At 42.3% G+C, this 16,660-nt stretch overlaps 1 protein-coding gene across 1 annotated transcript; it reads left to right on the top strand.

Annotated features, from left to right (window-relative positions):
• Nucleotides 1–9,286: 9,286 nt before the first annotated feature.
• Nucleotides 9,287–15,482, top strand: lig4 (ligase IV, DNA, ATP-dependent). The gene is made up of 4 exons (XM_034098450.2): nt 9,287–9,377; nt 9,858–9,940; nt 10,595–12,665; nt 14,158–15,482. Exons 3-4 carry the CDS (start codon nt 10,603–10,605, stop codon nt 14,825–14,827), a joined length of 2,733 nt encoding a protein of 910 aa, XP_033954341.1. The 5' UTR covers nt 9,287–9,377; nt 9,858–9,940; nt 10,595–10,602; the 3' UTR covers nt 14,828–15,482.
• The last annotated feature ends 1,178 nt before the right edge of the window (nt 15,483–16,660 follow it).

The raw sequence follows: 16,660 nt of genomic DNA, 5'->3' as shown, positions 1-16,660 counted from the left end.
TAGTAGAGCTATCGTGGACTGGTACAATGAAAACATATTAAAAACACATTTCGTAGCGTGTTTGCACCATATTTGAGTCTTCAGAACTTCTTCCAGCATTCCTGGATCTCTGTTGACTGTCATTGTACTACAGTAACAATTAACTGACTACGCAAATGGATGTTTACAGTTCTCTTTGATTACTATGCTTTCTAAGGCGTACATATTTTAATGACAGCTTTACTTTAGTTTGTTTGCATGCGGGTCGCTGTGACTCGGATCGGCTCCAGCGTCTGGCTCCAGTCGAGCCGGTGCCTCGCTGCGTTTGACCTTAGTCCCGGTGCTTGTTTACCTGCTGGGTGGAATGTGCAGTTATGTAAGGCGTAATCTATCAGAAAGTACATGTCCCTCTGTTACCTGGGTCACAGGGCAACACACACACTGACAAACAAGCTTAATATGGCCTTTCTGGTGTCACACACTGTATATCCACCGAGGCTTATAAGAGCCATGTTGGTCAAAAGTATTTAAAAAGCAAGGAGCTCAGGGAAGGGGGTATATATTCAGATACAAAAAGTAGAAGAACAAAAATGTAATATTGTCAGATTTTGATCAAGGAACCACATGGTTTCACTTTGCAAGGTAGGATCAACCTTAACACCCCACAGGCGGTAAACAGTGAATGCAACACGTGATGTGATGAGGTCAATACAACCTTGCAAAGTGAAGCCACATAGTAACAGAATAGGTGTAACATATTTTAGTTTTTTATTTTAATATCACCCCCCTCCCCTAGCTTTTTTTAGACCTACATTGGCCCTTATATGCAGTTGTATCCACTTTGCTTAAACAAAACCTGTTTAATCTCACTGTGTCCGGACGCGTGTTTTATTACCAATAACTGGGCTTTTACAGCCACACACATAGATTAAGGTCCACTCTGTTTACACATGCTAAACACACAAAGACAAAAAGTGGAAACACACACCTCAGGCATTGTTAACCAGTCTGAGTGTGTTGCCATTAAAGAATCAGCTCCATCTATGGAAAACTCTCCCTCATGTTTGCACCACTGACGCGTTTCATTTGTATTTTGTGTATTATTGACGAGCGGACCGGATCAATGTGTCTTTCCGAAGGTTTATGGAACCCATCCGGATTGAATTATGTTCTGCACCCATGCCTCTCCGCTGAGGCCTCATGCTGCTGTGGGTCGGATTGCTCATAAACACTCTCCGAATGTCTGTTACTCACATCATCGGGTATCAATGGCCCGTGGCTGGTGAGGTTCCCACATAAACACATCAGTCTGTTGAAAGTAAAAATAGACGTGTGCACACAGAGAGCATAGGCGTCACAAATATATGTACATAAGCAAAGTTAACAAACACAATAAAAGAAGTGACGCAATGGTTTGTTTGTATTCCAGTTGAACAAACGTAATTATCTGAAATGCATTCTTACGTTGATGTCACGTAATTGGTGAGGTTGTAAATTAAGAAGCTTTGGATCATGGGAGATGTACGATCAATCAATCGATGTTTATTTATATAGCCCAATATCACAAATGTTACATTTGTCTCAGTGGCCTTCACAGTTTGTACAGAATATCAGTATGACAATACGACACCCTCTGTCCTTAGACCCTCTGTCCTTAGACCCTCTGTCCTTAGACCCTCACATCGTACAAGGAGAAACTTCCAGAGAAAACCCACAGTTTAAAGGGAACATGGGAGAAACCTCAGGGAGAGCAGCAGAGGAGGGATCCCTCTCCCAGGACGGACAGACGTTCAATAGATGCCGTGTGTAAATTGAAAAGATAATAATAATACATTTTACAGCGTAGGTAGACCAGATGTTTGGAAATGCATGTGTCTATAATAAGAAGATGGATCCACGAGGATGTCAACAGTCCTGTGGGAGCCGTCAGGGAAGTAGCATGAGAGTCAGGCAGGACCACAGAGACAGGTTCAGCCACGACTCGAAGTCCAGGACTCAGATCCAGTACTCAGGATAGAGGATCCAGGACTCCGGATCCAGGACTCAGGATGCAGGATCCAGGACTCAGGACCGCAGCAACAGGATCAGCCACGACTCAGGATCCCGGCGTAGATAGACACCAAAAAGAAATCTGGGGAAGCTGGGTTATTGGGAACATGAGAGAACACAGGTACAGACAGACAGAAGGAAGAAGTAAGTTGTCCCCCGACAGAAGGCTAGCCTATAGCAGCAAAACTAACGTGTCTACGTCGTACACTGTCATTGCAGTAAGCTTCTCCTGGTCATGTTTACCATGAGCAGAATGATCCAGAGGTCGCTTCCTCTCCTAAACGAATAGATCCTCTTAGTAAGACGAGTAATAACACTTAATTAAACGGTTTCGTGTTAATAATCTGTGTTTTTCTGACGCTGTTCGATTTACTCAGCTTGTTTCTCTAATAACGTAATTCCGGACCCCTAATGACTTAAATCCCTCATCAGGTTGAAATATATAATTAGAAAGGGCCAAGATCTATAAAGTGGACTAGAAAATATTGCAAAAAAAAGGAACGCCTGCAACATTATAATAAGCAACTAAATGAAACGCACCATTACTTTGATTAAAAGTGCATATTTCTAATTTTTTTTACATTTTTGATAATGTGAACTGAAAAACATATAACAGTTATTTTTCGATGAAGAAATGTTACATTTTTCACACACAAATATAATAATAGTTAATAATTCCTTACATTTATTATAGCGCTTTTCCAGTGCTCAAAGCGCTTTAAAAATACACATTACACATATATTTTGTATACATGCAATGGTCACTGTGGACAATACCCACAGGAGCAAGTTCAGGTGAAGTGTCTTGCCCAAGGACACACCGGCTTTACAGACGCAGCAGCGGCGGGTTTCACCCCTTGATCTGATGATCATTGCACAGCGCACTGCGCCACACCGTCCATCTTCACGCCTCACAGTCATCGAGGCGCTTTTACAAGTACACATTGATATCATACATGTACTGTGGACAATACCCACAGGAGCAAATCCGGGTGAAGTGTCTTGCCCAAGGACACAACGGTTTTGAACTGGAGTTCCCCAGCACCCCTTGATCTGATGATCAGATGCACAGACCACTGCGCCACCCGTCCCTAATGAGAATATGAGTTTCCTTTAATGTCAGAGCTTATATCAGTTCTGTTAATTTAATCAAGCAAGTACATGAGTCACATACTTCCTGCCAGCTGGTATGATTTAGATTATTTGCACATTGTACTGTACAGACAGGAGTGTTATTCACCAATGCAAATGCTTCCTATGTGCACCACATGAACTTTTCACCAGCAGCTGTCTGCAGGAGTTCGCGAGCAGGTCCAATCCTGTTAGCAGGGATAGTTGGTACCTATAGGAATCCCATTCAGCAGCACAACAGCACCCACCGTACCGAGTTCACACTGGGGGAATGTTTGCGTGCGCAGCAGCCAAGTAAATCATCCGTCAAACATGCCAGCCACGAGGCTAAAGCTTACAGAACAGAAAAGAGTTGGAGACACACATTCAGAGGGGCTTACTGGAGAGCGGTGGCACGCAAAGATACTGTACCCAAAACCTTTCCAGCGAATCCTGCCCAAGAGACACTCTCCTAACATGCAAATGAAGCCGTGATCACACGCTCGAATCAACACCAGGTGCAGAGAGAGATGCAGCTGTGGAATCAATTCCCCTTGATAGTCTGCCCCAAGGTGTCCAAAAGAAACACAATAAACACGAGATAATCTTTGAATGAATGGCAAGTGTGCTGTAAACAGAGCGCGACCTTTCATCTCATGCTTACACAACCATATATAACACGTCTGCATGTCGTATGAGTGGAGCAGTTAAAAGGCTGCTTTTTTTCCAACAAAACATGGATGTAACTTGATGCTTGTTTTTGTCCTATTGAGGAGAGAAGCCAGCGCTGCGAGGTGAACAGGGTTGCAGGTGGCTGACTGTATTTGAAACAGCTAATTGTAGCCGGGTCCAATGAGCTCAAACATTTCAGCCATGTTGATGCAGCATGACACATGGTCATTTTAATATATCTCTACAAAATGTACGTAGTTAATTTGCTTATATGATCTGTTACTAGCAAAACATGCTAACTGCTAAGGACCAATTCAAACAGCAAGGACTCATTGAAAAGATTAGCACATTAACCTTAAAGGGAAAGTTTGGATGTTTTAAGTGGGGTTGTATGGGCTACTTAATTGAAGTCATTGTAATACCTCAGTAGATGGTAGTCAGTATGCAACCAGTTTAGAGAAAGAGTATCGGCTAAGAAGCTAAGCGATGCATTGCTGTGAATGTGGGCAGCAGCTAAATGTATTTTAGCCACCAAAAAAAGTCCTTTACAATAAGGAAGCCATTATGTATCCTGTTTTTTTCTTATGGCTGCCTCCAACGTATGCTCATACAACGATTGGTAGGATATCTTACAAACATAACATTTTACACATTTTACTAATGTCCAGCAGTGTTGGTTTATAACGCTCCATAAAGGCATATGTGTTGATAGTTTAGTTTGGTTGTGTTATCTTGTGACCTTGCCTTGCTAAATCTGGACAAGCATTTAAAATTCTTGCACTTGCAAAAAACATGCAGACAGGGCTGACAGTCCAGCTTTAGGGAAGAAGCTGTGAGTAAATGCTTGTTTACAAATGACCAGATTTAGATTCTCCAGTTCTTCATTGGATTATAGGAAGTGGGCCAAGTGTCTCAGATTGGCCCCGTGCAGTTAGTGCCAATGTCCCGACCTGAAGAAAATGTCAACATTCTAAAAACACAGAGAAACAAACAGCATAAAGTGGATCGCCTCCATGATATATGTAGAATGCGTGAAGTGGAATGCATCAGTTGTTGTTGTTGTTGTTGTTTCATCAGATAAGATGTGAATTCCATAAATAGATGAATGAAGGTGAATAACCGTGCTGGAATGTTGCTACAACATAGAGGAAGGTTCAAAGCTTAACAGTAATAAGATCAATCTTCACGGCTTACTGTGTTGGCACCATTCCCTAGTTTCATATAAAAGTTTGACCCGCGTGTCCAACAACATACCTCAGAAAATGTCTGTGTTATTAATTTGCGTGTTATGCAATGAGTTGTTTTTTAGCAGTATCTTAAAGTGGGGCAGGTGAAAGCACAATGTTACATAAGATGCATGAGAGGGTGCAGTCTTGTTAGTATGGTATGTGTACGGCTTTTGACGTGACATGATAGCAGTAAAAAGAGGTGACTCCAGAAGTTATCGCTCCGAGAGCTCAATCATTCATCGGGTTTCATTGAAAACACTTGGATAAGGACACTGTAATGGATAACAATTACAGTCACAATCGTCAACACACAGTGGGATCAATAACGTGACCTTACTGGCAGAAAAAGCTTGACAATAAATGCCAATGCTGCAAAGGACATGTTTCAGGGAGCCTTTATAGAAAACAGGGGACATTTATATATATAATATAGACATTGTAATTTCACTCAACCTGCACTCAATGTGACCTATTCTAGAAAATGCAACCTTGAACAACACAACACTTTTCCCTTAAAGATCCTTATTTGTGTCCCATGTGAAACTAAAAATCTAAGTTATGTATTTAACTCTTGCAGACTTAATGAGCAAAAATACAAACAAAGTGGACTGAGTATATTTCACAGGATCATCCAGTCAAACTAATTCTTAAGATAATTTGAGTAGCAGTACATACAGTAGCACTCCATGTTTATTTAGAAGACAGGCGGGTCTGTTTGGTAAGTGACAATTAATGAACTGAGTGACATACTCTAACAGTGATTCATAACTCAGCTGTCACAGCTTCAAACATATTTTTAAGCTAGGCTGTGAAGGATGAGAACCTAATGAAGCATCGAGAAGGAAAAAATACGAGGCTCAAGAACGGAGCCCTGAGGCACACCATATCCCGGAGCTCAAGATGAAATATAGTTCCCATCATAATCTACACATTTCCTTTTTGATATGTGAGAGGGGAATGCATATCCTGAAGTGCCAGTCCAGGGTTTAAAGTTGTAAATCATAATGGCGTGAGCATCAGTGGTGTCTAATGGAGCACTTAAATCCAACAGCAGCCAAATGGGCAAATGACAATTTAGAAAGGCTTAGGTGTCAATGGAAAGAAGTGTGTGAAAGTGTATGCCATTAAGCCATCACCTCCCTTCACAAACAAATCCACCCTGCTGATAATGGAAACAACAACAGAGCTCAAGATTGTCCATGGCTTAATTAGTCCCAATGACACCTGGGTATCTGTAGATTAGAACTTTCTTTTACAACAATATTATTGATTTTCAACAACAATACCAAAAATATTCAGCTATTATAAGGCTCCACATTCATCTACTGATTGGAACTTATTTACTAGGTGTAGTGATTTCTGAACTGGAGTTGGTATGGTTATCATAACAAACATTAACAGGATCACGTGGTTACAATTTAGCAGACTATTTCTATGTAGCATGTCTTGTAAAATATCCATCTGGTCAGCAAAGATCAACACTAAGATCAAACTACCTGCAGCTGCAGTTTTTTTCTTGGATGCACATAATCTAACTCTGACCTTCTTTGTGTAACCATCTGTCTCTCTGAAATGCAGCATGGTGTGTTATCTCATGCTTTAACCCAAACTGAGGCCGAGTCCTCACTGAAAGGCTGCTGTGCGACCTTCTGACCCCGCTGCTATTATGCCACATGACGTAAGCGAACATTACTGCATAGGGCATCTAGCTGTCCAGTCAGACTGATGAAAACACAGGGGTTTTATTGGAAATGTAAAAACAGAACGATTATGACACAGCATGTTATGACATTGAGTAAAGGGACAATTATTAAACAGGTTAAAAAAAGACGGTGCATCACAGTTTGGAAGGGTATTTCTATCTTATTTTAGTCTAAGGTCACTGGGTGCTGTCTTGTTTGCCCGGAACAACATTTTGTGCTCTACAATTGAGGTGAACCAGATTTCCCTGTCCTCATTTCTCCTGACATTTGTGTAAGATTATGTGGTGAGGAGTTCAATGGCGCCTTGAGGCGGCGGGGCATCAGAAGCGGCTTTGGCATGAGCGCAGAGGTTGTTGTTTTTTTCACTCTGTTCATAAAACAACTGCTGGGAACACACATTACGCACAGTACAGACGGGAACATACTGTACTGAAAACAAAATCTCATCGCAACAAATGTATGCGTTTCAAAACAAAAGTGTATAAGTGTGGATGTAGTTTTTAAAAGGCGACCTCCAGAGAATAGTTTATAATAGTTTAAGCGCATCTTTTATGAACTGTACAACCAGTGTAAATAATAAATGGGAAGCCTTTTGGCAAACCTATTTATCAATTTGTCAGCGAGCAGCAGGAGACAGGAAGTGTTTATGAAAGTCTGTGCCACACATCACCAACAAGTCCCTCAGTGAGGAGGCTGACGCACTGCTTAATCATTGGCCATGTCGAGGGGGGATTTTAGCTCTGTTTCTCTCCTTTTCCCTCTGTGCCTCCATGCCCAAATCTCACTCAGTCCTACACCAGCACACTACAACTGCCCCCCCCCACCGCTTCCTCTTGCTCCTACTCCCCTTAGTCCCTGTGCTCTCTGATGAATGCCACGGAAGCAGTGACGTCAGTTGTTTACTGTCTTGTAGCTCGCTGCTAGTTGCAGTGCAGCAGCACATCCAGCAGGGCTTATGTAACGCTGCATGCTGCATGACAGGTCGTTTACTGCAGAGTGTGTAGGGGGGGGGGGGGGTTAGGGGCGCTTATGCTGCAGCCTGCACGCCACCATCACTCCCACATCAGCACCGGTGCATGCACATACTGTACTTACACCATAAACTCTTCACTGCATGTAAACACACTGTGGGTTCACTACTGGAGCATATATAGTAGCTCTAAATGGACCTCCTCCCTCCACACACACATATCCCAGGATCCTCCACTGCAGCACAGACAGGTAAACAACACTGACTCAGGAGCTCCTCTTGCACAGACACACACATTGCCCCCTGTCGGACGCAGGAAACAACACCAAATTTGGGTTGTGAGGGACTTCCTTCCACTAGGCTGAAGGTATTTCAGTCTTACAGAGGAATCACTAACTAAAGTTTAAATAAATAAAAAGAAAACATGTGTTTTTTTCAATGCTTTAAGTTGTGTACAACTCAGGATTGACAGAAGTACTTATATCCTTTATTTTTCGTGGATGTTTTACTTTTACTGCATGTAATGAAATATGTTTTGTATTTATGTTTGTCCGTTTTGGAATTCAAGTACATTCCAGTGACATGCTTTATTGATTTCTGCAGTGAAATATCTCCTAACAAACACACGCACCCCCACCCACACGCAAACACATACACAGGTCAAAGGTTAGGGTCAATAACTGAACAGTTTGCCTCTGGATTCTCTGTTTTGCTCTAACACACTGAAGCTGTCATCCACATAAATGATTCAACTGCACATCAATTGCTAATACTTTTATTGGGAACAAGACATCACTGGCATGATTTTGAATTTCTTCACAGGTAATGGCTCGTACTTGGCGAGCATTAACCCAGAAACCACCTAATGCTTTGGCTGTCAAAACAAGTCACATCACATGTAAGGACAATAACAACACATACTACAATGTTCAGGCCAAATATCACTACTAACAAACGTACAGTACACCCATGATAGAATATGTGTCATGTGCATTATCATATTTAAAAAAAAATCGACCTATTTAAGGACACGGGTTAAGTGTTTATACAACTACCTGCTACCAGAGCACTTAGATCCAAATATGTCTTCCTAAGAATTGTAATGAAGACAAACGCCTTCTTGTGGTATGCAAGTATGCATTCCGATGTTTTTACTACACCATTAGTCCTGGCTGACTGGATCCAGAGCCCTGATGGTAAACAAGCTCACATAGCAGCTCAATACCGCGCTCTGCTGAGTACAAAGTGGAACAACAGTACTATGTCTGCTGGGAATTTACCATGGCAAAGACTGTAAATAAAGAATGAACACGTTTTTTGAGATTATGTTTTAATCCGACAGAAAACCACTTTTTGATATAGTAATATAACATAAATAAATAATTTTATTTGTAATATATTAACAAGATTATGTACAACAGAGAGGAAATGCAATTATTATAATTGTACGACATATAATATGGCATTTATTATAAATGATTAAACATGGATAAAATGTCAGATTTACAAGACTAAAATTAAGTAAATAAATATTTCGAATCACAAAGATTCCCGTCTTGTTTCTAGGGGGCCGTTTTAGCTGCACGTACCTACGTTGAGAACCAGGAAGTGGTCAACATCTAGCTCACGTCGTATACTTCTTCTTTGAAAGATAAATCGAGAAAGGTAACAATTCAAACTCATATATTTCATTATTGTTAAATGTTATGTATCGTTACTGCTCCTCATTTTAAGCTATAGAAAAACACTTCCCACTTTGGTGGTGTTTTTTCAAAATGAAGCAGGGCTAACATTTAATGTATTTACTTTTAGCTGCATGTTAAGCCATATAACATAATGCTGCCATTAAGAACTCGCAATTATTTATAAATATTGCTTTATTTTGTCGGCAAGTGCCCGTAACTTATATGGAAACACGACACTATAGGCTCCACCGCACACGTCTTGTAACAACAAATACTTTTATTTTGAAAAATGAACTAGCTGGCAGTTTGGGTTGAAAGCAGGAAGTGTGAATATAATACATTCAAACATACGCCCAAAAGCAAATAACCATTACGAACAGTTTATGTTAAACGTCTTATTAAATGTAATGCTTTCTGCTGCGTTCACATTCTTCGTTTAACTCTGCCTGCTGCTTTTCAGAATAAAAGAGCCCTTGCCGTTTGGAGACAAGTCACAACATGTTGAAGCTTGAACTCTGAGGATCAACGATCTGCAACTACGTAGTAAGTGCAATTGTAAGAATGATGTGACTTTGGTAACATAATTATTTCACGTGGTTTGTAGATATATTTATTTATTATATATTTATTTTCCATTGATTCCAGTGTTGCATTGTTCATTTATTCAAACAGGAGATGCAGGCAGTCCATTTTCTTTCACCTAATACGACAACAAAAAAGAAGTGAAACCACAGATTTGTATTTTTGACTAGCTTCTTCTGAAAGAGAACTGTATTTGTTTAGTGCAAATTACGTGTTGTTTATATGCTTATGTTATACTAAGCCTGTATTCATTATCAAAGTGCAGTTTTATTGTGGAAATCAAAAACATCTCATTAACCTCCACACGATATAGGTTATTTATGAAAATGCAATTGTTTAACCAATATATTTAAATATTGAAATAAAATGCAAAAAATATGGTAAGTGTTAACCTCAAATATTTTCATTCTTCGCATTTATTTAGATAATAATAATAGACATGCCACTAAAACATTTTTCCATTATTGATTTAAATGCAGATTATTTTCTCAATTTGAAGATAAATACTTTGGTTTATCCAAGTGAAATGCCCATCTGTATTTATTGAAAAGAATGAACTATTAACAACCTACAAAGTGGATTGGTAATCACATTTTTTTTAAAAACGTGTTACAGATTCCACCATGGAGGGATCTTCTACAAGTGATGCAGCTGCTCAGCCCTCTGTCGCTGCTCAAGTTCCTTTCCTTCATCTTTGCTCCACCTTAGAGAAAATCCAGAAGACTAAACTCCGCCCAGAGAAATCCAAGACCCTTGGGGATTTCATTGAGTCATGGAGGAAGTTTCATGCTGCCCTCCACAAAGACAACCCCAAATCAACAGACTCTTTCTACTCAGCTATGCGCCTCATAGTCCCTTCCTTTGAACGAGAGCGCATGGCTTACGGCATCAAAGAGAGCATGTTGGCTAAACTTTATATCGACGTCTTAGGCCTCCCAAAGAATGGCCCAGAAGCCAATAAACTTTTGAACTACCGTGCTCCGACTGCATCCCAAGGAGAAGCTGGAGACTTTGCCGGCATGGCGTACTTTGTGCTGAAGAAACGCTGCACCAGCCAAGGGAATCTAAGCATCAGAGAAGTAAACGACTTTCTGGATTCGGTAGCAATCAACAACGCTAGCAAGCAGAAAGGTCTTGTGAAAAAGAGTCTGCTGCACATCATCACCCAGAGCTCGGCTCTCGAGCAGAAGTGGCTCATCAGAATGATTCTGAAAGACATGAAGCTCGGGATCAGCAAAGAAACTGTTCTTCAAGTCTTCCACCCGGATGCTAGCGAGCTCTATAATGTCAACACGGACTTAAACAAAGTCTGCCAGCAGCTCCACAACCCCTCCATGTCTTTAAGCGATGTCTCTATCGGACTCTTCTCCGCATTCAAGCCGATGTTGGCGGGTGTGGCGAACATCCGCAATGTGGAGAAACAGATGGGAAACAGCCCATTTTTCATTCAAACTAAACTGGATGGAGAGCGGATACAGCTTCACAAAGACGGCGACGTGTACAAGTACTTCAGTCGAAACGCTTTTGAGTACACCCAGCAGTTTGGAGCATCTCCACTGGAAGGCTCGCTGACGCCTTACATCCACAACGTTTTTAAAAGCCACGTCATAAACTGCATCCTCGACGGGGAGATGATGGCGTACAACCCGACCACGGACATCTTCGTGCAGAAAGGGAGCAAATTCGACATCAAGAAGCTAATGGACGACTCTGAGCTACAGACGTGCTTCTGTGTGTTTGACGTGCTGTTAGTCAATGACCAGAAGCTTGGCAAGGAAACGCTAAAGAAGCGCCACGAGACCCTTCAAACCGTTTTCACTCCAGTCAAGGGGAGGATACATCTGGTACCAAAGGCCGACGCCAGAACCGTGCAGGACGTGGTGAACGCCCTCAATGACGCCATTGACAGCAGAGAAGAGGGGATCATGGTGAAGGATCCTTTGTCCATCTACAAACCTGACAAGCGAGGAGAGGGATGGCTGAAAATAAAGCCAGAATATGTGGATGGCTTGATGGATGAGCTTGACCTGCTGATTGTTGGCGGATACTGGGGGAAAGGAAAACGGGGCGGTATGATGTCCCATTTCTTAGCTGCCGTCGCCGAAGCTCCAAAGCCTGGCGAGAAACCCTCAGTGTTCCACTCTTTCTGCCGCATCGGCTCTGGCTACACCATGAAGGAGTTGTACGACCTCGGTTTAAAGCTAGCCAAGCATTGGAAAGTCTACCGGAAAAACGACCCGCCAGCATCCATCTTGTGCGGAACCGAGAAACCAGAAGTCTACATCGAACCCTGCAACTCGGTCATCCTCCAGGTGAGAGCGGCGGAAATAGTGGGCAGCGACATGTATAAAACCAACTGCACCCTGCGCTTCCCCAGGATCGAGAAGATCCGCGACGACAAGGAGTGGCACCAGTGCATGACACTCGCAGAGCTGGACCAGTTCCGCGGGAAGGCCTCTGGGAAACTAGCCTCGCGGCACCTCTTCATCGATGGCAACGAACCGCAGAAGAAGAAGCGCAAGCCGCTGGTCAAACCCAAGAAGGTGGTCGGGATCATCGACCTCTTCAAGCACCAGGACCTCTCCGGGGTTACCAAGGAGACGGATATGTTTGAGGATGTCGAGTTCTGTATCCTAAATGGCACTGAGCAGCACCCCAAAGCGGAGCTGGAAAAGGGCGTGGCCAGGTAGAGAAAGCCTTTTGTGATAGTTAAAGTCAACCGTGTGGCTGATAAACAGCAATATATATCTTATGTAAGCTAATATTAGCTAACATTAACCAGCACAACATACTGATCGTACCGCATCAGGTCGCGAATGGACGCGATGACCGGGAGATTTATTTTTTTTATTTAAAAAAATAAAATGTTTTGGACTTCAGGCCGGAATCGAACCTGGGTCCTCGCGGGCGGTAGTGGATTATTACAGCCGGAGACTCGCAACAGCGGTGGACTTTCACAGCACCGCTGCACCAGAGCCTCGCAACGGCGGGTGTTTGCGGCGGCGGATGCGGTACCGGCGCAGCGGCGTTGTGAAAGTCCATGGCCCACCTATGCCAAAGCCAGTGGCCCACCAACGGCAGCGGCCCAACGGGAAAAGTCCCGAATCTCCTGATGGCCAATCCGAGCCTGCTCACACACACACAACTGAAACCAAAGTCATTTGCAGACATATGCAAACATCTCTCATACACACATGTGAAACGCTCGCACACACAGACACAACAGCGTTACAGTCAGGAAGAAAAGCAATGAGGAGCGGCACCTCACCACTTCATAAGGAGTTTAACCGTGACACTTTTCGAAATCCCGTTTGTGTCCCCCCATTTTACAAATAGGCCTATGTTTATTATTATCTTTTAACGCAAGCCATCATTGCCACGGAGGAGCACACAGCCTCTGTGAGCGAGCGAGCGAGAGAGAGAGAGAAAACACACCTTTATCTATTTAATATAGCCTAGTTGTACAAAAATAAAGTAAGAAATCATTCCAATGTGTACTATAGGACAGTAAACAGTTTAAAAGGGGAGTGATTAGTAATGCATAAATAAAAAGAAAGAATGCTAACTAGGTAACATAAGATAAGAATACACAAGTTTAAATGATTTGTTATTGGTTGTGATCATATTCTAAAGATGTTTGGATTATTGAAAAGTATACAGCTCCCTTTCATAGAGTGTTGAGAGCTGTATCCATAAATTCATTTTGTGCTCAAAGTAAACCAGATTGATGCATTTAACTTCAACATTTAAAAAAAAATCATACATTTTCTTTTCACTGCAAACGGGTCCCACAGACCCAAACAGCACACAAAGGTTAAAGGTAAGCATATAATAATGTTAAAATGTGCTAAATATATACACTGCAAGCTCTCATCCTAAAAAAGGTTGGAGACCCCTGTTATAGAACGATACATTTGACCATTTTAAGCTTGGCCTACCATTTTATTGGAGCGGCGAGGAACAGGTGGGGCTTGAAAAGGCCCACCTGTTCAAAGTGGGGAATGGCAGAAAAAGTTTGAGAACCACTGAATTAAGGTTGTACAAGCAGAACCCCTCACTGCAATGGTGCATTTGATGTCTTATGTGATGGTGTTGCTGCGTCTCTAAAGTCTTATTGTCACACTTTAAAATAACCTTAATAATCAATGAACTCATGATTGTCTTCATCTCCTCATTAGGTGTGGTGGTATCGTGGTTCAAAACCCAGGACGGGACACCTACTGCGTGGTTGCCGGCGTGGAGAACATGCGCGTGAAGAACCTGGTTTTGTCCGACCAGCATGACGTTGTGTGGGCCGCCTGGCTGCTGGAGTGCCTGGACCAGAAGGAAGTGGTCCCATGGCAACCGCGGCACATGATCCACATGTCGCCCTCCACCAGGGAGCACTTCGCCAAGGAGTACGACAGCTATGGCGACAGCTACTTCGTGGACACGGACGAGCAGCAGCTGCGGGAGGTGTTTGCACGAATCAGCAACGAGGACACGTCGGCGACGGTGAACATCAGCCAGGTGGAGCAGCGCTACAGCTGGGAGGACATTCCCACCAGCATGTTCAGGCCATTTGAGGTCTACATGGACAGATTCACCGACATTGGAGAACCTGGAACCGCCATACAAGCTTCCTGTTTGGACATCAGGGCGCTGGAGTTTCGCTACCATGGAGGTAAGGTGGTGCAGAAGTTGGAGGAAGGAGTCTCTCATGTCATTATCTCAGAGGAAACCAGACTTCTGCACTTAAGGACTCTGAGGCGCTGCTTTAGGAAGAAGTTTAAGATCGTAAGAGAATCATGGTTGACTGATTCAATAAAAGCAGGGTATCTGCTGAATGACACGGACTACTTGGCTTAAAGAGTCCACTGGTGATGCACACTGGATATGAATCCCTGCATAGCTAGCCTTTTAAATCAGATTGTTGTGTTCCATGAGTGATTACGGCGACATGTGATTCGTTTTTAATTAATAGGATACTGTAAAAGTCCTAAAGGCAACAACTGCATTACATTTTTAAAGTTAAATGGCAATATGGAGTATTGCAATGGGAAGCTAATTAATCGCTTAGCCTTTTAATCTTTAGCCGAGCAGTTTTTAATACAAATAAAGGAAAAAAGCTTTTCGTTTTTTTAACAAATGGAGGGGTTCAATGTGTGTTTAAATTTTTGGAAGTATTAATGTACTGTCTTAAAAAGGAAGCTGCTTTCACCTCTTAACTTTTCTGTCTTCATAGATGAATACATTTTATTCATCCACATCAGAGATATCAAATGTAAGATTATACAACACGTAACAACATCTCAAAGACAAGATGTAGCATTTATTTATTTATTTATTTATTTAGAAGAACCAAAACGATGTGACTTTTAATGACTTTTTCTGTCGAGTCAACTGAACTGTCTGTCAAACGTGTGTATAACATTGGGATTATTACGCCGTTTGCCTTGTCTTGATCTGTGCCTTTTATGCTTTTGTGTCTGTCTACAAAACTAATAAATATTATAAATCCTTTTTAAAATAATGAACCGTATTGACTGAAATATTGTTTTGAATTTGCTCAAGCTCTTCTGCTTGCTTCAGCTGGCAGAGCGTCACCATGGGGGGGACGTTAAAACGGGTCCAGCTCAAGGCCCTCCGACAAAGAAGCGGCCATGTTTTGCTGTCTTCAGAAATGTCACCATTGTGTCTTGGGACGCGTTGATATGTTATAACCTTCATTACCATGGCCTCCAGGGTGCAGGTAGCTGCCTGCGGTGTCCTGGGCTTTGTTTCTCCTAAATGCCGCATGAATACATTTTCAAAGTAAGTGATGAGGTACCTGTTTTCAATTAACTGCGATCTTACCTTTCAATGACATGTAGTAGTACTCCCAATAGGGTTTGCCATTTATTTCAACAAGTGAATACCCAGGCTCTAAGAATGAAACCCTATTTGTGAAATAAAATACTTTAGAGCAAAAATATCTTTATTATTGGTTAAGAACAAGATTTTGTGCAAGAGTAAGCGCTCTGTAACCCATCGCCCACTCTGGCCTATTTCCAGGTGAGTTTGACTGACAGGCCTTAATTAGAGCTACTCAACTAGTGCTTATTCCACTTTGTGTGGTGTGAGGCTTTCCGTGTAATTGTTGGTTTGAAACGTCTAACTGCTGGTCCTCGCAGGGGCACATGATCAGCCCTAAGGATCTTGAGATGCAAACAGCCGCTGAAAGCATAGCATTGCAGAAATACCAGGTTCCCTAATGGGATAAATGGCCCTAATTAGGCCGGCCGTATGGAGAGCTGCTACCAGCGAGTGCACTGGACACCAGCAGAAACAAATGGTTTGGAAGCGGCCCCGAGACAACCAGCAGCTGCATGCACTCAGCTGGAATAAATGAGCCCCTGTAGAGACCAAACACAGGGTCAGGGCGGCAGAGGTTTGTCCACAGAAATTAGCCTGACCCGCCCTCAATGGAGAAATGCAGTCAAAACAACAAGAATCAAGCTCCAACTGAATTATGACATTATTTGTACATGTTGACATAAAGCTCTGGGGAACTGGTCATTGTTGATCCATATTCTTTCATATACAATTCATTTTTTGGAAAGTGTTTCCTTATCCAGATTGTAAAACACGCTGAAGTAAATTTATATTTTGAAAGTTGGACTATATATATATATATAGAATTGTCTGGACGTGTAAACCACC

This window comes from Pseudochaenichthys georgianus, chromosome 2 (genome assembly GCF_902827115.2).
Source record: "Pseudochaenichthys georgianus chromosome 2, fPseGeo1.2, whole genome shotgun sequence".
NCBI classification, from domain to species: Eukaryota; Metazoa; Chordata; class Actinopteri; order Perciformes; family Channichthyidae; genus Pseudochaenichthys; species Pseudochaenichthys georgianus.
The sequence above is the reverse complement of the archived record's forward strand: the minus strand, read 5'-3'. Positions and strand labels throughout refer to the sequence as shown.